The sequence below is a fragment of the Mus musculus genome, chromosome 2, assembly GCF_000001635.26.
Source record: "Mus musculus strain C57BL/6J chromosome 2, GRCm38.p6 C57BL/6J".
Lineage (NCBI taxonomy): Eukaryota > Metazoa > Chordata > Mammalia > Rodentia > Muridae > Mus > Mus musculus.
In genome coordinates, this window is record NC_000068.7 from 177,901,015 (window position 1) to 177,925,650 (window position 24,636).

Consider the following 24,636-nt stretch of genomic DNA (forward strand, 5'->3'; position numbering starts at 1 on the left):
TGTTTAGAGCAACATCTCCTGTAGCTCCTACTTTCTTTATGCCATGTAGTTAAGACTTGCTTTGAACTCCTAAATCCAGCCTCTGCTGCCCAGGGCTTGGAAAACAGTCCTACAACTGCTTTCAGGCTGGGTACTGACTGATCAGTGAGACAAAAGACACCAGGGAATGAGTGTTGTCTAACCTCCCTGGGTTACAGGGTTACAAATTCGGGGATTACAAATAAAGAGGGACAGGTATAAGGTTGAGTTCACTGACCAACTTTGAAGCTGGTATACTTGCAGCACAGAAAAGGAGGAGGAATAAGGTAGGTGAGGCCTTTCTGCTTTGGCAGTAGTTGACATTCACCATGAGGAGTCAAGTAATCAATTTTGCACAATCAGTTAAATTCCATACTGGTCATCTTCGGGCATTTTTCAGATTAGGGCAATGTCAAATGAGATCACAGGCCCTCGTTGTGACACCATATTGCTGGCATACCTCGCCATCTACCCCAGCAGTAGGACTGCCAATCTCCCAGCTGCCATTCCTTATGCAATCCAATCATTTAGGAACTGAGCTTTTCATCTATCATTAATCATCTTGATCTGGCTCTTGCTTCTGCCCTCCTTCCTCTCTCCACAAGGTCCCAGGTCATGTCTACTCTATACTATCCCAGGTATAATTGGGTCTGGCTATGTTCACTCTTTTGTGTATAATATACTTTCTCCTCCACCATACCTAGGAGCAGTGATGTCCTTACATTTTATTTCTTCTTTTTCTTCCTCTTTCTCGCCCAATAACTGCTTCTAGTTTTAAAAGTCATAGTCACATTCACTTTTAAATTATTGTCAATGTATGAATTTGATTGCAGGTTGGCTGCAGGACTTCCCCAGTAAGAAGTAGAGGTGGCTGTAGTGGGTATTGCATGCATAATTGAATATACAAAGAAAGGACCTTGGGCCTTTAAATGGAAATTACTTGGTCTCCAGGACTAGAACATTCTTATAAATGTAAATTTTCCAGACTAGGGCTATGTCTGCATGTAGGGTGTAACAGCCTAGCTTGGAAGGTTTTAGCTGTCTAAATCTTTTGCTCTGTGATCCCACAGTGGAAGGAGCTGCTGTTGCCCTGAGGCCCAGCTGACTTTTCCATGCTAATGAGGGACTATGGGCAGGACTAACAATCAGGAACACTAGGGGAAGGTAGCTTGCAGATTCTCTACAGGATTCTCCTCAGATGCATGTGTTAAAAGCTGCCTGGAAGACCACAAGCCATCCCCTGGTTATTATAGTAATCTCCATTGACGGTACAGGAGAAGCAAGTCTGCAGAGCTATTTGAGTACGATCTGCTGGTTCTAAATGGACTGTGGGTCAGAGTGTGGTTCTGTTGGTCCATGTGGTAATCATAACAGAGGCCCTTGTTCTTTGACTCTTCCTGAGTGTGGATTTACAGGGGTGGGGGTGGCTCGGTAGCCCTGGGAGTGGCAAGGTATGGAACTTAAATGTCACTCTGCAGTGTGCATATACAGGCATTGCCTTTGGTGTGCCATAGGACAACATTGGAAAAGTAATGGTTTGATTTCTAGAATTCATGACCCTTCTGTATTCAGTTTTGTGTGACTAGTTTTATAAATAGTTTAGAAGGTAGTAGTAAAGAGCTGTCAGCGATCATCCTTCAGAAATATTTGATTAGATTCCTTTTATCTTTCTATTCCCTGTTGTCAAAATGGCATGATTCACAGAACTTCAATTCTTGTTACAAAAGGAGCTTCTGACATGCAGAAGTTTCTCAGGTGTTGATGGTGCTGGGTGGGTGGATAGGACAGATTGGAGCATAATGCATATGGCAGGAAGCAGACATTAAGTTATCATTCAGCATTGTTTTGTATATGGGCTCCCAGGGCCTGGTTTAGCCTGAAAGTACAAAGGGTCACGAACAGCTATAGAGCAATAGCTCAACTTTCTGATCATCTACAATGACAGAGAGAACTCTGGAGCATGGGGCCTCTCTGTTTAGAAGACAGATCAGTAGTAACTGTAGGGTCAGATTTATAACAGTTTAGGGGTGACTTTGAGTTACTTTTATTGGAGTCAGGAAATATGATTTTATTTTATTTCTATACACATACTAGTGAAGAATACAAAATCACTGAACTCTTCCTCACCCCAGAGCCCGACCCCTCCCATCTAGAGAGTGTTCCCAGAACACTCCTGAACTCTTCACCCCAGAATGCATTCCTGAACTCCTCACCCTAGAGTTCGAACCCTCCCAACTAAAGACTGTTCCAAGAACATTTTTGAGATAAGGGCCTCCTGGAACAACCTCAGAATGAACCGGGTACATTGCCAAATAATAGGACATGACCCCTTAGTTACGTAGAATCCCTTGGCAGAACCCCTTGTCCCTTGGCAGAACCCCTTAGTTATGTAAACTTGTACTTTCCCTGCCCCGCTCTCCCCCCTTGAGTTTTTCCTGTATAAGCCTGTGAAAAATTTGGCTCGTCGTCGATTCTCCTCTACACCACTAGGTGTATGAGTTTCGACCCCAGAGCTCTGGTCTATGTGCTTTCTTGCTGTTGCTTTATTAAATCTTGCCTTCAACATTTTGAGTTCGGTCTCAGTGTCTTCTTGGGTCCGCGGCTGTCCCGAGGCTTGAGTGAGGGTCTCCCTTCGGGGGTCTTTCATTAGCACAGGTAATATTAGTCAGGTTCACATTGTTCCTGGTGTAGTTGCCTTAGTTATTGAAGAAAAGTTGAAAATTGGTCACATGGAAATGGGCAGAGGAAGCTTTCCCTGATATTGTGTGGCAGTTCTGTGGCCTACTATGAGACTGTCCTGTCTAGGAAAACAGATAGTGGACTTGTTCTTTAGACAGACTGCTTGGTCTTTGGGAGAATTGGCTATGGTTGAGAAGGGGGTGTCTGTCCATACTTGGGGGCTAAGAAGGGAAGGAAACATGTGACAAGAAGGGAAGGGGAGATGGAAATGGTCCCTTGTGACATGGATAGGTGAGAGTAAACTGCAGTTTTAAGGGAACTCTTGCATATTTGATCTCAATAACAATAATGTCTACCAGCATTCTACATGGTTCCATACAGAACATCTTAAAACTAAGGCATCAGGTTCCCAGAGATCATTTATTTGCTTAAGTTTTTGTTGTCCAACTGTGAAAGACTGGATAAAAAGTACTATGTGGTTAGGCAGGGCAGTCAGCGAATATTCATTATGAAATAAACCTTTACACTGTTGTCTGTATATTTTGTTTTGTACACACTTATCAAATCCTACAGGATTTAGTCACCTATGATGACGTGCATGTGAACTTCACTCAGGAAGAGTGGGCTTTGCTGGATGCTTCTCAGAAGAGTCTCTACAAAGGTGTGATGGTAGAGACCTATAGGAATCTCACAGCTATAGGTAATATTGGAATTTTTTTTTTTTACTTTATAACATGTATGCACAACTGTTTCTTTGTTATTGTTTTTTGTTTTTGTAATTTTAATTGAGAATGAGGAAGAATATGGTGAATAAATCACTCATGGTTTTAAAGTTCAATGGAGTTAGTAACTTAAATGTTGCCTAATTGCCAATAATGTAACATACTTTCTCTGGTACTGTGTTTAGGTTACAGTTGGGAAGAACATACAATTGAAGACCATTTCCAAACTTCTAGAAGTCATGGAAGGTAATTTTCCTCTGCAAGCTGATGAGAAAATGCCTATGAAGAAAGTTTAACGTGTGCTACAAGTAGTAAAGAAAACCAATAGGGTACAATAAGCACTGCTTTCAGTTATGGATGTTTATTGAATTTCATAAAATCATATATGTCTATGGCAGATATGTAATTATTGTTTGCAAGACTTTCCATTAGTTCAAAGACAGAGAAATAATGGCTTAACAGCTATGTTGCTGTTTAAATCAAGCCTAGTAGAGCCATGCTGTACAAGTGCGAGTGTCTTCAGTCTCATATCGCTTAGCTATTGCAAAAGGAACACACAGTGATTAGGTGACAAGTATATGTCTAAAACCTAGTAATAAGCAAATAATCCATAGTATATCTGAGCTCAATGATATACTTGTAATATCATTGCTAAATTTAGTGAGATGGACAGTTCATAAGATTCAAAAATGGTTTGGTGGAAAAACCTTAATCGCTATACTACATCTCTATGAGGAAAAAAGTCACGTGTGTGAATGTAATATGGAACCTTTACACTTGTTATTCTCTTTTAATATGGTTGTCATACGTTACTATGGATACAGTTCTTGTGAGCATAGGGGTATTGAAAGATGCCACATACCTTTCACTTTTTCAGAACAACAAGAGGATATGCAGTATAACATACTTTGAGTGACATTCTAAATGTGCTGTAAGTTTATAAGTACTTAGTTTCCCAACATTATTGGGGACATTTTCCAACTCAAACTGCTGAAAATCATAATTATAATTAGGGTAGTAGAAATTATATTCTGTTTGCATTTGTTCATGTTCCAAATGTAGTATTACTCTCATGATAACAAAATTTGTGAATGCAATCAGTGTGCAAAGACTTTGAGTTCTTCCTGTTTTTTTCAAATATGTGAATAACCTTTTATACAAAAAGTATGCTATAAATGTGAGCCAGATAATCAATACTGTTCTCATTTCATGTATCCTCAAAGATGTAAAACAATCCATAACGAGGAGAACACCTTTGAATGCAAACAAAGGCATATTACATTAACATTAGATTGCTCTTTTGAATGAAGCCAATTTTTAAAAGAATTCATACAGATAAAAAGACTCATCAGTATAATCAATGCGAGAACAATTTCACGTGTGCCAATTGTATTTGCAGGCATGAAAGAAGTTCTTCTGCAGAGCAACACTCTGAGTTTATTCAATGTGGTAAAGCCTTTGCATATCAGTCATAGTCAAAGGCATGTAAGAATACACAATGGAGAGAAACACTATGAGTGTAACCAATGTGGTAAAGACTTTGGAACAAGGAGTGTCCTCCAAAGACTTAAACGAACACATACAGGAGAGAAACCCTATGAATGTAACCACTGTGGTAAAGCCTTTGCAGAAAGCAGTACTCTCCAAATCCATAAGCGAAAACATACAGGAGACGAACCATATGAATGTAACCAATGTGTTAAAGCCTTTGCAAAAAGGAGTGACCTCCAAATACATAAACGAATACATACAGGAGAGAAACCCTATGAATGTAACCAATGTGGTAAAGCCTTTACACGAAGCAGTCATCTCGGAATCCATAAGCGAACACATACAGGAGAGAAACCCTATGAATGTAAACAATGTGGTAAAGCCTTTGCACGAAGCAGTACTCTCCAAGTACATGAGCGAACACATACAGGAGAGAAACCCTTTGAATGTAACCAATGTGGTAAAGCCTTTGTACAATGCATTGCTCTCCGAATACATGAACGAACACATACAGGAGAGAAACCCTATGAATGTAAACAATGTGGTAAAGCCTTTGCACATAGAAGTACTCTCCAAATACATAAGCGAACACATACAGGAGAGAAACCCTATGAATGTAAACAATGTGGTAAAGCCTTTGCACATAGAAGTACTCTCCAAATACATAAGCGAACACATACAGGAGAGAAACCCTAAGAATGTAAACAATGTGGTAAAGCTTTTAAAAGAAGTGGTGACCTTCTAATACATAAGCGAACACATACATGAGAAAACCCTGTGAATGTAAGCAATGTGGTAAAGTTTTTATAAGAAGTGTTGACCTTCAAATACATAAGCGAAGACATACAGGAGATAAACCCTATGAATGTAAACAATGTGGTAAAGCTTTGCAGAAATCAGTACTCTCCAGATATATAAGCGAACACGTACAGGAGAGAGACCCTATGAATGTAACTAGTGTGGTTAAGCCTTTGCAGGAAGCAGTGGTCTCCAATGTCATAAAAGAACACATAAAGGAGAAACACCCCATGAATGGAACCAAGGTAGTAAACCCTTTGCAGGAAGCAGTGGTCTTGAATATCATCGAATACATACAGCTGAAAAACCCTATGTATTTAACCAATGTGGTAAAGCCTTTGCAGGAAGGAGTGACCTCCAAAGACAAAAGATCATACAGAAGAGAAAGTCTATGAAGGCATCTGATGTTATAAAGTCTTTGCAGCAAGCATTGATCTCCACGTATATAAATGAACACATACCAGAGAGGAACCTTTTAAATGTAACCAACATGGTAAAGCTTTTTCAAAAACCAATAGTCTTTACATACATAAAAGAATATATACTTGAGAGAAATGTTTTGACTTTAACCAATGTGGTTAAACTTTTTCAAAAAGCAGTCATCAACAAAATCATAAAACAACACGTATAGGAGAGAGATTTTTGAATGTTAGCAATGTGCTTTTACACCTTTTTTCACAAAACAGTGGCCTCAAAATATATAAGTACGTGTTTGTACTGGAGAGAAACCCTATGAATATCGGCAATGTCCTGAAACCCTTCTACATCACAATCATCTTCAAATCCATAAAGAACATGTAGTGGAGAAAAATCCTCTGAATATCACTAATTAGGTAAAGCAGTTATAAAGAGTCATCTCCTAACACAAAAGTATACACACTGGATAGAAACCCATGAATATAAGCAATGTGGTAAATGTTTTATAAGTCACAGTATTCTCTAAGTAAATAAAGGAAGACACACTTGAGAGAAACCCTATGAAAGTTATTAAAGGTACAAAGCCTTGTACATTAAAATCTTCAAATACATAAAAGAAGACATAGAGGTGAGAAACCCTATGTCTGCAAGCCATGTGGTATTGCCTTCACTTGTCAATCATATTCAAAGACACAAAAGAAATCATAATGTAGACAAAATCCTGTGAGAGTAGTTAATATGGTGAAGCTTTTTGAATATTTCTAGAGTCTTCACAGTGAAACAATCCATACTGCCAAGAAATTTAGGAATATAATATGGTGAAACCTTTTCAGATTCTCAAATCTTCATCATTATGAAAGAGAAACCCTATAAATGCATTAAATATGGGGAAGCCTTTAAACATTTCTAATTCTTCATCATCATGAAAATAATCATACAAAGGATTCAAGAGGATACAGGGGTGTTTCTTACTGTATTGCTTGAGTTACAGTCCTGACATCCTTTGGTGATCAACAGCAATTTGGAAAGTGTAAGCTGAAGAAACCCTTTCCTCCCCTCTGCTTCTTGCTCATCATGTTTGTGAAGGAATAGAAACCCTGACTAAGACAAATTGGTATGAGAACTGGGGTATTCCTGTGACAGCCTGACCATGTTTTGGGAGGACTGTGGAAGGACTTTGGAACTTTGGGCCAAAGGACACATTCAGTTTTAAGAACTCTGTGGGATGTTGTGTAGGAGCTTGGAAGATAATGTTGAGATCAGTGCAGAAGATGGAGGCCTGGCTTGTGAAATTTCACAGGGAAAATTAAAGACTCTTTTCAGGACCATTGCTATTTTGGATTGTGAAGATTCTGTGGTTCTGACTAGCTAGGGCTGAAGAATCAGCTGTGATTAACAAGATACCAGAACTACTAGAGTGAAAACTTGGCATTACTGGGACTATTGATGCTGGTTAGCTGTAGCCAAAAACTTAGCAGTAATTAAGAAGAGACCAGCATCATTGGGGTGACATATTCTCGGAAGTGTTTTCTGAGAGCACAGAGGCTGTGTTCCAGAGATAGCCAAGGTTTGCCTTGTGCTATGGCTGGACTTGGTAACGTGTAAGAGTTACCCAGGTGGTACTGGTTTTGCTGGCATGAAGGGATCGGACAGAGCAGCTGAGGCTCAGCACTATGAGAGGCCATGGAAGGCCATTGGTGAAGGTGCAGCCTCAGATGCAATTAATGACCCAGGGGTCATGTAGTGTTTGGAGAAGCCAGGACCATGAATGACCAAGAACAGCAGCAGCAGTAAAGTACAGCCATCTGGATCCTAGTGGACAAGCTGTGTGCTACAAAGGACAGGGCTGGAGAAGTGACCCAAGCCCTTGGAGGAGCCCAGAAGATAATGAGTTGGATCCCAGACGTTGGACAGTTGGAATTTAATTTTTCTTTTGATTGTGACTGTGCCCTCATATTTTTTCCTTTTGAAGGAAAAAAATATTTTAGTGGATTCCACAGTTAAGAGTTTGTAAAACAGTTTGGAATTTAAAGGATATTGAATATTTTAAAAGGATTGAACTTTTAATATGTAAAAACTATGGGACTGTGATGGTTTGTATATCCTTGGACCAGGGAGTGGCACCATCTGAAGGTGTGGCCTTGTTGCAATAGGTGTGACCTGGTTGGAATGGGTGTGTCACTGTGGGTGTGGGTATAAGATCCTCACCCTAGTTGCCTGGATGTCAGTCTTCCACTAGCAGTCTTTGGATGAAGGCATAGAACTCTCAGCTCCTCCTGTGCCATGCCTGCCTGGATACTGCCATGCTCCCACCTTGAAAATGGACTGAACCTCTGAACCTGTAAGCCAGCCCCAATTAAATGTTGTTTTTTATAAGACTTGCCTTGGTCATGGTATCTGTTAACAGGAGTAAAACCCTAACTAAGACAGGAACATTTAAAGTTGTTTAGATCTTGGGGATGAATAAGAAACTAAGGGTTGAGGCTTACTAGTGATGTATTTGTATGTCAAGTTGACAAGGGGTCAATTGTACTGACAAGTTTGGTGTCAACTTGACACAAGCTGGAGTTATCACAAAGAAAGGAGCTTCAGTTGGGGAAATGCCTCCATGTGATCCAGCTGTAAGGCATTTTCTCTCTCTCTCTCCCCCGTCCCCCTTTGGTTTTTTTGAGACAGGGTTTCTCTGTGTAGCCCTGGCTATCCTGGAACTCACTTTGTAGTCCAGGCCCAGTCCGCCCACCACAGCGAGTCTTGAATATGCCAACACACCTGAAAATCAAGATTCGAATCTAAAATCTTATGATGCTGGTATAGGATGTTCAGAAGTGCATTAATAACTCACTTAAAGAAATTCAGGAGAACACCGGTTAACAAGTAGAAGTGCTTAAATAGGAAGCACAAAAAATCCCTCAAGGAATTATAGGAAATCACTGCTACACAGGGAGAAGACCTTAAAGAGGAAAGACAAAAATCCCATAAAGAATTACAAGAAAACACAACCAAAGAGGTGATAGAATTGAACAAATCCATCTAAGACCTAAAAATGGAAGTAGAAATAATAAAGAAAACCCAAAGGGAGACAACTTTGTAGATAGAAACCCTAGGAAAGAAATAAGGAACCTTAGATGCAAGCATCACAACAATACAAGAGATGGAAGGGAGAGACCCAGGTGCAGAAGATTCCATAGAGAACATGGATACAACAATCAAAGAAAATGCAAAATGCAAAATAATCCTAACCCAAAACATGCAGGAAATCCGAGATGCAAAGAGAAGACCAAACCTACAGATAATAGATATAGATGAGAATGGAGAATTTCAAATCAAATCACCAGTAAATATCTTCAACAAAATTATAGAAGAAAATTTCCCCAACCAAAAAGAGATGCCCATGAACATACAAGGGACCTATAGAACTCCAAATAGACAGGACCAGAAAAGTATCTCCTGACACATAATAATCAGAACAACAAACACACTAAATAAAGATACAATATTGAAAGCAGTAAGGGAAAAAGGTCAAGTAACATATAGAGGCAGGGCTATTAGAATTACACCAGATGGTCCCTTTCAGTCGGTGCCAGCACAGGCTCACCTTGGGCTCAGAGTTGGCGGACACCCCTAAGGTCCCTAGAGGACTCTCCACATGATCTTAGGACCATTGGTGTGTGGAACACAACTTCTGTTCCAATCCATCGCGCACGGGACCTGAGACAGCATTAGGGACCCAGAAAACCCACCTGACCAGAGTTACAAGTCCCTTCCAGTTGGCGCCAATGCCTGGTCACTTTGTGTGCAGAGTTGGCAGACACCCCCACGATTCCTAGAGGACTGTACACACTAACTTAGGACCACTGACCAGACAGCTCCATGATCCTCAAAGGAAACACTACCTCCAGGCACTGTAACATGCCCAGGATCTTTGACAACAGGATCCTAGGATAAAAGGAGCTTGGTCACACCAGTATTTCAGGGTCTCAGAGGAAGCTTGACTACCAAAAACTCTGACACACCCAGAATCTCAGATTCATAGGAGCCCACAAGCAAAGGATCACAGAGAAAGCTGGACTCTTAGGAGTCCTGAATCAACCAGGATTATATGAACGACAGGCTCCAATCAGATATATTGAGGGCAGCAAATACTTGAGATAATCAGATGGCAGGCCGCAAGCTTAAGAACAGAAGCAACAGAAACCAAGGTTACTTGGCATCATCAGAACCAAACTCTCCCACCATAGCAAGTCCTGGATACACCATCACACCAGAAAAGCAAGACATGGATCTAAAGTCACTTCTTATGATGATGATGGAGGACTTTAATTAGGAAATACAGGAAAACACAGGTAAACAGCTAGAAACCCTTAAGGAGGAAACACAAAAATGCCTTAGAGAGTTACAGGAAAACAATACCAAACAGGAGATGGAATTGAACAAAACCATCCAGGATCTAAAAAGGTAATAGAAACAAAAAGAAAACCTAAAGGGAGACAACTCTGGAGATAGAAACCCTAGGAAAGAAAGCAGGAACCGTAGAACAACAGAATACAGGATATGGAAGAGAGAATCTCAGTTGCAGAAGATTCCTTAGGGAACATGGTCACAACAACAAAGGAAATGCAAAATGCAAAAAGATCCTAACTCAAAACATCTAGGATATCCAGGATACAATGAGAAGACCAAACCTATGGATAATAGGAGTAGATGAGAATGAAGATTTTGAACTTAAAGGCGAGCAAATATCTTCAACAAAATTATAGAAGAAAACTTTCCATACCTAAAAAAGAGATGCCCATGAACATACAAGAAGCCTACAGAACTCCAAATAGACTGGACCAGAAAAGAAATTCCTCCTGACACATAATAATCAAAATAACAAATGCACTAAATAAAGACAAAATATTAAAAGCAGCAATGGAAAAAGATCAAGTACCATATAAAGGCAGGCCCATTAGAATTACTGCACACTTTTCACCAGAGACTATGAAAGCTAGAAGATCCTGGACATATGTTATATAGACACTAAGAGAAGACAACTGCCACCCCGGGTTACTATAACCAGCCAAACTCTCACTTACCATAGATGGAGAAACCAACGTATTCCATAACAAAACCAGATTCACAAAATATCTTTGCACTAATCCAGCACTTCAAAGGATAATAACAGAAGAAAACCAATACAAGGACGGAATCTATGCCCTAGAAAAAGCAAGAAAGTAACCTTACAACAATCCTAAAAGAAGACAGCCACAAGAAGAGAATGCCAACTCTAACAACAAAAATAATAGGAAGCAACAATTACTTTTCCTTAATATCTCTTAATATCAATGGACTCAATTCCCCAATAAAAAGACATAGACTAACAGACTGGCTACACAAACAGGACCCAATATTTTGCTGCTTACAGGAAACCCACCTCAGGGAAAAAGATACTACCCCAGAGTGAAAGGCAGGAAAACAATTTTCCAAGCAAACTGTCCGAAGAAACAAGCTGGATTAGCCATTCGAATATCGAATAAAATCGACTTCCAACCCAAAGTTATCAAAAAAGACGAGGGGTACTTTATAGTCATCAAAGGTAAAATCTTTCAAAAGGAACTCTCAATTTTGAATATCTATGCTCCAAATGCAAGGGAAGCCACATTCATTAAAGAAACTTTAGTAAAGCTCAAAGCACATATTGCACCTCACACAATAATAGTGGGAGACTTCAACACCCCACTTTCATCTATGAGCAGATCGTGGAAACAGAAACTAAACAGGGACCCAGTGAAACTAACAGAAGTTATGAAACAAATGGATTTAACAGATATCTACAGAACATTTTAACCTAAAACAAAAGGATAATACATCTCAGCACCTCATGGTACCTTCTCCAAAATCGACCATGTAATTGGCCACAAAACAGGCCTCAACAGATACAAAAATATTGAAATTGTCCCATGCATCCTATCAGATCACTATGGACTATAAGGCTGATCTTCAATAACAACATAAATAATAGAAAGCCAACATTCACCTGGGAACTGAACAACGCTCTCCCCAATGATACCTTGGTCAAGGAAGAAATAAAGAAAGAAATTAAAGACTTTTTAGAGTTTAATGAAAATGAAACCACAACATACCCAAACTTAGGAGACACAAAGAAAGCAGTCCTAAGAGGAAAACTCAAAGCTATGAGTGCCTCCAAAAAGAAAGAAGAGAGAGCACACACTAGCAGCTTGAAGCACAACTAAAACCTCCAGAACAAAAGGAAGTAAAATCACCCATGAGGAGTAGATGGCAGGAAATAATCAAACTCACTGCTGAAATCAACCAAGTGGAAATGAAGAGAACTATACAAAGAATCAACCCATCGAAGAGCTGGTTCTTTGAGGAAATCATCAAGATAGATGAACCCTTAGTCAAACTCACTAGAGGGAACAAGGACAGTATCCTAATTAACAAAATCAGAAATGAAAAGGGAGACATAACAACAATCCTGAGGAAATAAAAAACACCATCAGATCGTACTACAAAACTGGAAACCTGGATGGAATGAACAAATTCTAGACAGATACAAGGTACCAAAGTTTAATCAGGATCAGAATAATAACCTAAACAGTCCGATATCTCCTAAAGAAAAGGAAGCAGTCATTAATAGTCTCCCAACCAAAAAAAGAAAAAAAAGAAAAGACCAGTACCAGATGGGTTTAGTGCAGAGTTCTATCAGATCTTCAAAGAAGACCTAACTACAGTTCTTTTCAAACTATTCCACAAAATAGAAACAGAAGGTACCTTATCCAATTCATTATATGAAGTCACAATTGCTCTGATACCTAAACCACAAAAAGACCCAACAAAGATAGAGAACTTCATCAGGGAAAAAGACAGACACTACCTCAGAGTGAAAGGCTGGAAAACAATTTTCCAAGCGAATGGTCTGAAGAAACAAGCTGGAGTAGCCATTCTAATATCGGATAAAATCGACTTCCAACCCAAAGTTATCAAAAAAGACAAGGAGGGACACTTCATACTCATCAAAGATAAAATCCTCCAAGAGGAACTCTCAATTCTGAATATATACGCTCCAAATGCAAGGGCAGCCACATTCATTAAAGACACTTTAGTAAAGCTCAAAGCATACATTGCACCTCACACAATAATAGTGGGAGACTTCAACACACCACTTTCATCAATGGACAGATCGTGGAAACAGAAACTAAACAGTGACACACTGAAACTAACAGAAGTGATGAAACAAATGGATCTGATAGACATCTACAGAACATTTTATCCGAAAACAAAAGGATATACCTTCTTCTCAGCACCTCACGGGACCTTCTCCAAAACTGACCATATAATTGGCCACAAAACAGTCCTCAACAGATACAAAAGTATTGAAATTGTCCCATGCGTCCTCTCAGACCACCATGGCCTAAGGATGATCTTCAATAACAACATAAATAGTGGAAAGCCAACATTCACGTGGAAACTGAACAACACTCTTCTCAATGATACCTTGGTCAAGGAAGTAATAAAGAAAGAAATTAAAGACTTTTTAGAGTTTAATGAAAATGAAGCCACAACATACCCAAACCTATGGGACACAATGAAAGCATTTCTAAGAGGGAAACTCATAGCTCTGAGTGCCTCCAAGAAGAAACGGGAGAGAGCACATACTAGCAGCTTGACAACACATCTAAAAGCTCTAGAAAAAAAGGAAGCAAATTCACCCAAGAGGAGTAGATGGCAGGAAATAATCAAACTCAGGGGTGAAATCAAGCAAGTGGAAACAAGAAGAACTATTCAAAGAATTAACCAAACGAGGAGTTGGTTCTTTGAGAAAATCAACAAGATAGATAAACCCTTAGCTAGACTCACTAGAGGGCACAGGGACAACATCCTAATTAACAACATCAGAAATGAAAAGGGAGACATAACAATAGATCCTGGAGAAATCCAAAACACCATCAGATCCTTCTACAAAAGGCTATACTCAACTAAACTGGAAAACCTGGATGAAATGGACAAATTTCTTGACAGATACCAGGTACCAAAGTTAAATCAGGATCAAGTTAACGATCTAAATAGTCCCATATCCCCTAAGGAAATAGAAGCAGTCATTAATAGTCTCCCAACCAAAAAAAGCCCAGAACCAGATGGGTTTAGTGCAGAGTTCTACCAGACCTTCAAAGAAGATCTAATCCCAGTTCTGCACAAACTATTCCACAAAATAGAAGTAGAGGGAACTCTACCCAACTCATTCTATGAAGCCACAATTACTCTGATACCTAAACCACAGAAAAATCCAACAAAGATAGAGAACTTCAGACCAATTTCCCTTATGAATATCGATGCAAAAATTCTCAATAAAATTCTTGCTACCCGAATCCAAGAACACATTAAAGCAATCATCCATCCTAACCAAGTAGGTTTTATTCCAGGGATGCAGGGATGGTTTAGTATACGAAAATCCATCAATGTAATCCATTATATAAACAAACTCAAAGACAAAAATCAAATGATCATCTTGTTAGATGCGGAAAAAGCATTCGACAAGATCCAACACCCATTCATGATAAAAGTCTTGGAAAGATCAGGAATTCAAGGCCCATACCTAAACAGATAAAAGCAATCTACAGCAAACCAGTAGCCAACATCAAAGTAAATGGTGAGAAGATTCAAGCAATCCCACTAAAATCAGGGACTAGACAAGGCTGCCCACTTTCTCCCTACCTCTTCAACATAGTACTTGAAGTCCTAGCCAGAACAATTAGACAACAAAAGGAGATCAAGGGGATACAAATTGGAAAAGAGGAAGTCAAAATATCACTTTTTGCAGATGATATGATAGTATATATAAGTGACCCTAAAAATTCCACCAGAGAACTCCTAAACCTGATAAACAGCTTCGGTGAAGTAGCTGGATATAAAATTAACTCAAACAAGTCAATGGCCTTTCTCTACACAAAGAATAAACAGGCTGAGAAAGAAATTAGGGAAACAACACCCTTCTCAATAGTCACAAATAATATAAAATATCTTGGCGTGACTCTAACTAAGGAAGTGAAAGATCTGTATGATAAAAACTTCAAGTCCCTGAAGAAAGAAATTAAAGAAGATCTCAGAAGATGGAAAGATCTCCCATGCTCATGGATTGGCAGGATCAACATTGTAAAAATGGCTATCTTTCCAAAAGCAATCTACAGATTCAATGCAATCCCCATCAAAATTCCAACTCAATTCTTCAACGAATTAGGAAGAGCAATCTGCAAATTCATCTGGAATAACAAAACACCTAGGATAGCAAAAGCTCTTCTAAAGGATAAAAGTACCTCTGGTGGAATCACCATGCCTGACCTAAAGCTTTACTACAGAGCAATTGTGATAAAAACTGCATGGTACTGGTATAGTGACAGACAAGTAGACCAATGGAATAGAATTGAAGACCCAGAAATGAACCCACACACCCATGGTCACTTGATCTTCGACAAGGGAGCTAAAACCATCCAGTAGAAAAAAGACAGCATTTTCAACAAATGGTGCTGGCACAACTGGTTGTTATCATGTAGAAGAATGCGAATTGACCCATTCCTCTCTCCTTGTACTAAGGTCAAATCTAAGTGGATCAAGGAACTCCACATAAAACCAGAGACACTGAAACTTATAGAGGAGAAGGTGGGGAAAAGTCTCAAAGATATGGGCACAGGGAAAAAATTCCTGAATAGAACAGCAATGGCTTGTGCTTTAAGATCGAGGATTGACTAATGGGACCTCATGAAACTGCAAAGCTTATGCAAGGCAAAAGACACCGTCAATAAGACAAAAAGACCACCAACAGATTGGGAAAGGATCTTTACCTATCTTAAATCAGATAGGGGACTAATATCCAATATATATAAAGAACTCAAGAGGGTGGACTCCAGAAAATCAAATAGCCCCCTTAAAAGATGGGGCTCAGAGCTGAACAAAGAATTCTCACCCGAGGAATACCGAAAGGCTGAGAAACACCTGAAAAAATGTTCAACATCCTTAATCATCAGAGAAATGCAAATCAAAGCAACCCTGAGATTCCATCTCACACCAGTCAGAATGGCTAAGATCAAAAATTCAGGTGACAGCAGATGCTGGCGAGGATGTGGAGAAAGAGGAACACTCCTCCATTGTTGGTGGGATTGCAAACTTGTACAACCACTCTGGAAATCAGTCTGGCGGTTCCTCCGAAAATTGGACATAGTACTACTGGAGGATCCCGCAATGCCTCTCCTGGGCATATATCCAGAAGATGTCCCAACCGGTAAGAAGGACACATGCTCCACTATGTTCATAGCAGCCTTATTTATAATAGCCAAAACCTGGAAAGAACCCAGATGTCCCTCAACAGAGGAATGGATATAAAAAATGTGGTACATTTACACAATGGAGTACTACTCAGCTATTAAAAAGAATGAATTCACGAAATTCCTAGGCAAATGGTTGGACCTGGAAGGCATCATCCTGAGTGAGGCAACCCAATCACAAAAGAACTCAAATGAAATGTACTCACTGATAAGTGGATATTAACCCAGAAACTTAGTATAGCGATATATAAGGTACAATATGTAAAACATATGAAACTGAAGAAGAACGAAGACAAAAGTGTGGACACTTTGCTCATTCTTAGAATTGGAAACAATCACCCATGGAAGGAGTTACAGAGACAAAGTTTGGAGGTGAGACAAAAGGATGGTCCATCTAGAGACTGCCATATCCAGGGATCCATCCCATAATTAGCCTCCAAGCGATGACACCATTGCATACACTAGCAAGCCTTTGTTGCAAGGACAGTGATATAGCTGTCCCTTGTGAGACTAGGCCGGGGCCTAGCAAACACAGAAGTGGATGCTCACAGTCAACTATTGGATGGATCACAGGGCCCCCAATGGAGGAGCTAGAGAAAGTATCCAAGGAGCTAAAGAGATCTGCAACCCTATCGGTGGAACAACATTATGAACTAACCAGTACCCCAGAGATCTTGAATCTAGCTGCATATGTATCAAAAGATGACCTAGTCAGCCATCACTGGAAAGAGAGGCCCATTGGTCAGGCAAACATTATATACCCCAGTACAGGGGAATGCCAGGGCCAAAAAATGGGAATGGGTGGGTAGGGGAGTGGGGGGGGGGGCACTTTTGGGATAGCATTGGAAATGTAATTGAAGAAAATACGTAATAAAAAAAAGGAAAAAAAAATAGAAACTTCAAACCAATTTACCTCATGAATATCAATGCAAAAATACTCAATAAAATTCTTGCTAACTGAATACAAGAACACATCAAAAGGATAATCCATCATGACCAAGAGGGCTTCATCCCAGGGAAGCAGGGATGGTTTAATATACGGAAATCCATCAACATAATCCACTATATAAACAAACTCAAAGACAAAACTCACATGATCATCTTGTTAGATGCTCAGAAAGCAGTTGACAAAATCTAACACTCATTCACGATAAAAGTCTTGGAAAGAGCAGGAATTCAAGGCCCATATCTAAACATAATAAAATCAATCTACATCAAACCAGTAGCCAACAACCAAGTAAATGGAGAGAAGCTGGAAGCAATCCCACTAAAATCAGGGACTACACAAGGCTGCCCACTTTCTCCCTTTCTATTCAATATAGTACTCAAAGTCCTAGCCAGAACAATTAGACAACAAAAGGAGGTCAATGTGATACAAATTGGAAAGGAAGAAGTCAAAATATCACTATTTGCAGATGATATGATAGTATATATAAGTGATCCTAAAAATTCCACCAGAGAACTCCTAAACCTGATAAACAGCTTCAGTGAACTAGCTGCATATAAAATTAACTCAAACAAATCATTGGCCTTTCTCTACACAAAGGATAAACAGGCTGAGAAAGAAATTAGGGAAAGAGTACCCTTCACAATAGTCACAAAAAATATAAAATACCTTGGTGTGACACTAAGGAAGTGAAAGATCTGTATGATAAGAACCTCAAGTCTCTGAAGAAAGAAATCAAAGAAAATTTCCGAAGATGGAACATCTCTGATGCACATGGGTTGGCAGGATCAATATAGTGAAATTAGCTATCTTGCCAAAAGCAATCTACAGATCCAATGCAATCCCCATCAAAATTCCAACTCAATTCTTCATCGAATTAGAAAGGGCAATTTGCAAATTCATCTGTATTAACAAAAGACCTAGGATAGGAAAAATTCTTCTCAATGATAAAAGAATCTCTGGTGGAATCACCATGCCTGACCTAAAGCTGTACTACAGAGCAATTGTGATGAAAACTGCATGGCACTGGAATAGCGACAGTCAAGTAGACCAATGGAATAGAATTGAAGATTCAGAAATGAACCCACACACCTATAGTAACTTGATCTTTGACAAGGGAGCTAAAACCATTCAGTGGAAAAGAGACAGCATTTTCATCAAATGGTGTTGGCACAATTGGCAGTTATCATGTAGAAGAGCGCGAATTGATTCATTCTCATCTCCTTGTTCTAAGGTCAAACCTAAGTGGACCAAGGAACTCCACATAAAACGAGAGACACTGAAACTTATCTAGGAGAAAGTGGGGAAAAGCCTTGAAGATATGGAGAAAAGTTCCTGAATAGAACAGCCATGGCTTGTGCTGTAAGGTTGAGAATTGGCAAATGGGACCTCATAAAATTGCAAAGCTTCTGTAAGGCAAAAGACACTGTCAATAAGACAAAAAGGCCAACAACAGATTGGAAAAGAATCTTTACCAATCCTAAATCAGATAGGGGACTAATATCCAATATATATAAAGAACTCAAGAATGTAGACTTTGGTTACATTCATAGGGTTTCTCTCCTGTATTTCTTCGTTTATGTATTCGGAGATGACTGCTTATTACAAAGGCTTTACCACATTGGTTACAGTAATAGTCTTTCTCCCCATTATGTGTTCTTTCATGCCTTTGTCTAAGACTATGATATGCAAAGGCTTTACCACATTGAATAAATTCAGAGGGTTGTACTGCAATACAACTTCTTTCATGCCTGCAAATACAATTGGCACACGTGAAATCTTTCTCACATTGAGTGTACTGATGAGTCTTTTTATCTGTATGAATTCTTTTGTAATTTGGTTTCATTGAAAAGAGCTATCTAATGTTAACATAATATGACTTTTACATTCAAAGGTGTTCTCCTTCATTATGGATTGTTTTACATCTTTGAGGATACATGAAATGGGAACAGTACTGATTATCTGGCTCACATTTATAGCATACTTTTAAAAGGTTATTCACATATTTGAAAAAAACAGGAAGAACTCTGCATTCACAAATTTTTTTTATAATGAGAGTAATACTACATTTGGAACATGAACAACTGCAAACAGAAGAAAATTTCTACTACCCTAATTCTTATTGTGATTTTCAGCAGTTTGAGTTGGTATTTGTCCCCAATAATGTTGGAAAACTAATTATTTATAAACTTATAGCACATTTAGAATGTCTACTCAAAGTGTGGTATACTGCATATCCTCTAATCGTTCTGGAAAAGTGAAAGGTGTGTGGCTTCTTTCAATGCCCCAATGCTCACAAGGCTTGTATCCATCCTAACCTATGACATCCATATCAAAAGAGAATAACAAGTGAATAAGTTCCATTTTATATTCACACAGCGGACTTTTTTCGCCACAGAGATGTGGTACAGAGCTAAGGCTTTACCACAAAACCATTCTTGAATCTTATAAACTGTCCATCTCACTAAATTTAGCAATGTTATTACAAGTATTTCATTAAGCTCAGATATACTATGGATTATTTGCTTATTACTAGATTTTAGACATATACGTGTCACCTAATCACTTTTTGTTCCTTTGCAATAGCTAAGTGATATGAGACTGTAGAGACACTTTTACAGCATGGTTCTACTAGGCTTGATTTAAACACTAATATACATACATACATATATATATATGTATATATATATATATATATATATAGATAGATAGATAGATACACACACACACACACACACACACACACATATATATATATATATGTATATATATATATATATATATATATATATATATATATATATATATATATATATGTTAAGCCATTATTTCTCTGTCTTTGAACTAATGGAATGCCTGGCAAAGTATAATTACATACCTGCTATAGACATATATGATTTTATGAAATTCAGTAAACATCCATAAGTGAAAGGAGTGCTTATTGTAGCCTAATGATTTTCTTTACAACCTGTAGCACACGTTAAACTTTCTTTATAGGCATTTTCTCACCAGCTTGCAGAGGAAAATTACCTTCCATGACTTCTAGAAGTTTGAAAATGGTTTTCAATTGTATGTTCTTCCCAAATGTACCCTAAAACACAGCACCAGAGAAAGTATGTTACATTATTGGAAATTAGGCAATATTTAAGTTACTAACTCCCTTGAACTTTAGAACCATGAGTGATTTATTCATCATATTCTTCCTCATTCTCAATTGAAATTACAAAAACAAATAACAATAACATAGACATTTTACAAAGCAAATAAAAAAATCATAATATTACCTATAGCTGAGAGATTCCGATAGGTCTCTAGCATCACATCTTTGTAGAGATTCTTCTGAGAAGTCTCAAGCAAAGCCCCCTCTTCCTGAGTGAAGTTCATATGCACGTCATCATAGGTGACTAAATTCTAAAAGATTCAATGCATGTGTACATAAAAAAATATGACACAGACAAGAATGTAAATGTGTACTTCTAAATGAATATTTGCTGACTGCCCTGCCCACCCACAGAGTATTTTTATCCAGTCTTTCACAGTTGGAAAACAAAAATTTAAGTAAATAAATGACCCCTGGGAACCTGATGCCATTGTATTAAGATGTTATTACATGGAATCATGCAGAATGCTGCAAGACCTTCTCTCATTTTTGCTCCCTGAGACCCAATATACAAGACTGCCCTTAGGACTGAAGTTTCCTCTCATCTGTCCACGCTACCTGCAGATACAAAAGACCCTTTTCATCTTCCCTTCCCTTCTAACCACATGTCTGTGTCTTAGCCCTCAAATAAGGGCAGACACACCCTCCTCAACCATAGTCAGTCCTCCTTAAGCAGTCTATATTAAAACCAAGCCCACTATCTCTTACCCTAGACACATTGCTCATAGTAGCCCACAGAGCAGCAAAACAATATCAGGGAAAGCTTCCTCTGTCCATTTCCATGTGACCAATTTTCAACTTTTCTTAAATAACTAAAGCAAATACTCCAGGAACAATGTGATCTTGACCAATGTTACCTGTGCTAGTGTGTGTATAGAAATAAAATAAAATAATATTTCATGACTCTAATAAAAATAACTCAAAGTGACTCCTAAACTTTTATAATTCTGACCCTACAGATACTAATGATCTGTCTTCCAAACAGAGAGGCCCCATACTCCAGAGCTCTCTCTGTAATTGTAGATGGTCAGAAAGTTGGGCTATGGCTCTATAGGTGATCATGACCTAGTAATTTCAGGCAAAACCAGCCCCACTCCAGCCCATATACAAAACAATGCTTCCTTCCATATGCATTATGTTCCAATCTGTCCTATCCACCCACCCAGCACCATCAACACCTGAGAAACTTCTGCACGTCAGAAGCTCCTTTTGTAACCAAGAATTGAATTTCTGTGAATCATGCCATTTTGACAATAGGTAACAGAAAGGTAAAAAGAATCTAATCAAATATTTCTGAAGGATGATCGTGATCAGCTCTTTACTACTAACTTCTAAACTATTCATAAAATTAATCACACAAAACTGAATACAGAACAGTCACAAATTCTAGAAATCAAACCATTGTGTTTCTAATGCTGCCCTACTGCACAACAAAGGCAATGCCTGTATATTCACACTGCATAGAGACATTTAAGTTCCATACCTTCCCACTCCCAGGGCTACCGAGCCTTCTGGACCCCTGTAAATCCACACGCAAGAAGGGTCAAAGGACAAGAGCCTCTGCTATGATCACCACATGGACCAACAGAACCACACTCTGACCCACAGTCCATTTAGGAGCAGCAGATCAGACTCAAATAGCTCTGCAGACTTGCTCCTCCTGTACTTTCAAAGGAGATTACTATAATAACCAGGGAATGGCTTGTGGTCTTCCAGGCAGCTTGTAACACATGCATCTGAGGAAAATCCTGTAAAGAACTTGCAAGCTATCTTCCCCTAGTGTTCCTGATTGTTAGGCCTGCCCATAGTCCCTCATTAGCTTGGAAAACCCAGCTGGGCCTCAGGGCAACAGCAGCTCCTTCACGGTTGGATCACAGAGCAAATGACTCAAAAAGCTGAAACCTTCCAAGCTCTGATGTTCCATCCTACATGCAGACATAGCCCTAATCTCAAAAATGTACATTTAAAAGAATGTTCTAGTCCTGCAGACCAAGTATTTCATATTTAAAAGGCCCATGGTCCTTTCTTTGTATATTCAATTATGCATGCAATGTCCTGTGCAGCCATCTCTATTTCTTAATATGAAAGTCTTGCAGCTGAACTGAAATAAAATTCATACATTAACAATAATTTAAAAGTAAAAGTGGCTATGAATTTTAAAGCTAGAAGCAGTTAATGGGAGAGAAAAGGGAAGACAAAGATGAAATTAAAAGTAAAGGATAGCATTGCTCCTAGGTATGGTGGAGGAGAAAGTATATTATACACAAAAGTGAGAACATAGCCAGACCTAGTTATATTTGGGATGGTATAGAGTAGACATAACCTTGAACTTTGTGGAGAGAGGAAGGAGGGGAGAAGCAAGAGTTAGACCAGGAGATCAGGATGATTAATGATAGATAAAAAGGCCAGTTCCCAAATGATTGGATTCCATAAGGAATGGCAGCTGGGAGATTGGCAGCCCTACTCCTGGGGTTGATGGTGAGGTATGTCAGCAATATTCTGTAACAGAGAGGGACCATGATCTCATTTGTCATTGCCCTAATCTGTGAAATGCCACAAAATGTCCAGTATGGAATTTTACTGATTGTGCAAAATTGATTACTTGACTCCTCATGGTGAATGTCAACTACTGCCAAAGCAGAAAGGCCTCACCTACCTTATTCCTCCTCCTTTTCTGTGCTGCAAGTATACCAGCTTCAAAGTTGGTCAGTGAACTCAACCTTATACCTGTCCCTCTTTATTTGTAATTCCCTAACTTGTAACCCTGTAACCCAGGGAGGTTAGACAACACTCATTCCCTGGTGTCTTTTGTCTCACTGATCAGTCAGAACCCAGTCTGAAAGCAGTTGTAGGACTGTTTTCCAAGCCCTGGGCAGCAGAGGGAGGATTAGGAGTTCAAAGCAAGTCTGATTACATGGCATAAAGAAAGTAAGATCTACAGGAGATGTTTCTCTAAACAGACATATATAAAATCTCTTTAAAAATAAGAATGAGCCGGGCAGTGGTGGTACACACCTTTAATCCCAGCACTAGGGAGGCAGAGGTAGGAGGATTTCTGAGTTCGAGGCCTGCCTGTATACAGAGTGAATTCCAGGACAGCCAGTGCTACACAGAGAAACCCTGTCTCAAAAAAAAAAAATTAGGAATGAAATTCTTAAATTTGGGGAAATATTGGGTAACAGAAACAAGTAAGAGATCAATATGCATAAGAAAAATGAAATTTATAAAGGATTACCAAAAATTAACTTTTTAATAAGATAAATATAATTGAAAAAATATATTACTGATTATTTGAAAACAATCAGGCCCTTCCTGGTAGAAAGAATGGCATTAATGAGATAGTGTTTGACCTTGCCCCTAAGTGCTTTGTTAACTACTGAGATCTATAATCTGACACACACAGAGACAGCTAATGGCATGTGTTTTACATTTGGGAGCTCAATTAAATATGTCAACAAGGATTGCACAAATCTACATAATACAGATCCTAAAATGGGAATTCATTACCCACTGGCTCAAGCTAACCTGCCCAAATAAAACACTCTTCAATCTAGGTTTACTAAATTATATCCATAAATGGATACAGTCTATGAAATTACAAAATCATTCTCACTGCCTGAATCAGGTCCTTCTCCATAACAGTGACCCCTGCAGCACACTCCCTTTTCCTTTGGTCTGTGACCTAGCTCTTGTCTGCACTGGTTTACCTGACAGTGTACACAGTAAGCTGTTCCTCTGGTTCTCATCCTGCCAAGTATATTTCCACACACAAACCCCTGCCACAAAGGTTTTGTCCAGATGCTGCCAGTTAATAAATTTATTCATAGGCTACAGCCGGGTCCAAGGAGAGACTAGGTCCACAAAGCAGCACACAGATGGCCCCCTATGCCTGGCTGACGCTTACCATCCATGCGCTGGAAAAGACCTACCACACAGTCATTCTTTGCTAAGAAGCTTGCTCCCCAGGCTTTATGGGAGATGATTTTGTACTTACCATGTCTGAAGTTCTGATCTTGCCTGAGTTACCCTCGCAGCACTCACTAAAGACTCCTAAGAAAGCAACACATAGAAACACTCAGGTCACCT

At 39.0% G+C, this 24,636-nt stretch overlaps 1 protein-coding gene and 1 pseudogene across 2 annotated transcripts in view; one reads left to right on the top strand and one right to left on the bottom strand.

Moving 5' to 3' along the window:
* Positions 1-24,636, top strand: part of Gm14327 (predicted gene 14327) — a 30,688-nt pseudogene that overhangs the window by 3,852 nt on the left and 2,200 nt on the right. The window lies entirely within an intron of this gene.
* Positions 2,050-24,636, bottom strand: Zfp972 (zinc finger protein 972). Its single transcript, NM_183135.1, has 3 exons — positions 24,545-24,636; positions 20,675-20,801; positions 2,050-2,713 (listed from the first exon to the last, which is right to left on the bottom strand). Exons 1-3 carry the CDS (start codon positions 24,545-24,547, stop codon positions 2,598-2,600), a joined length of 246 nt encoding a protein of 81 aa, NP_898958.1. The 5' UTR covers positions 24,548-24,636; the 3' UTR covers positions 2,050-2,597.

What these genes read in the sequence shown, in the direction of transcription:
- Zfp972 (NM_183135.1), bottom strand. An exon ending in TCGGAATCTCTCAGCTATAG is followed by an intron (nt 2,714 to 20,674) that starts GTAATATTATGA and finishes TCAATAACTAAG; the next exon opens with GCAACTACACCAGGAACAAT.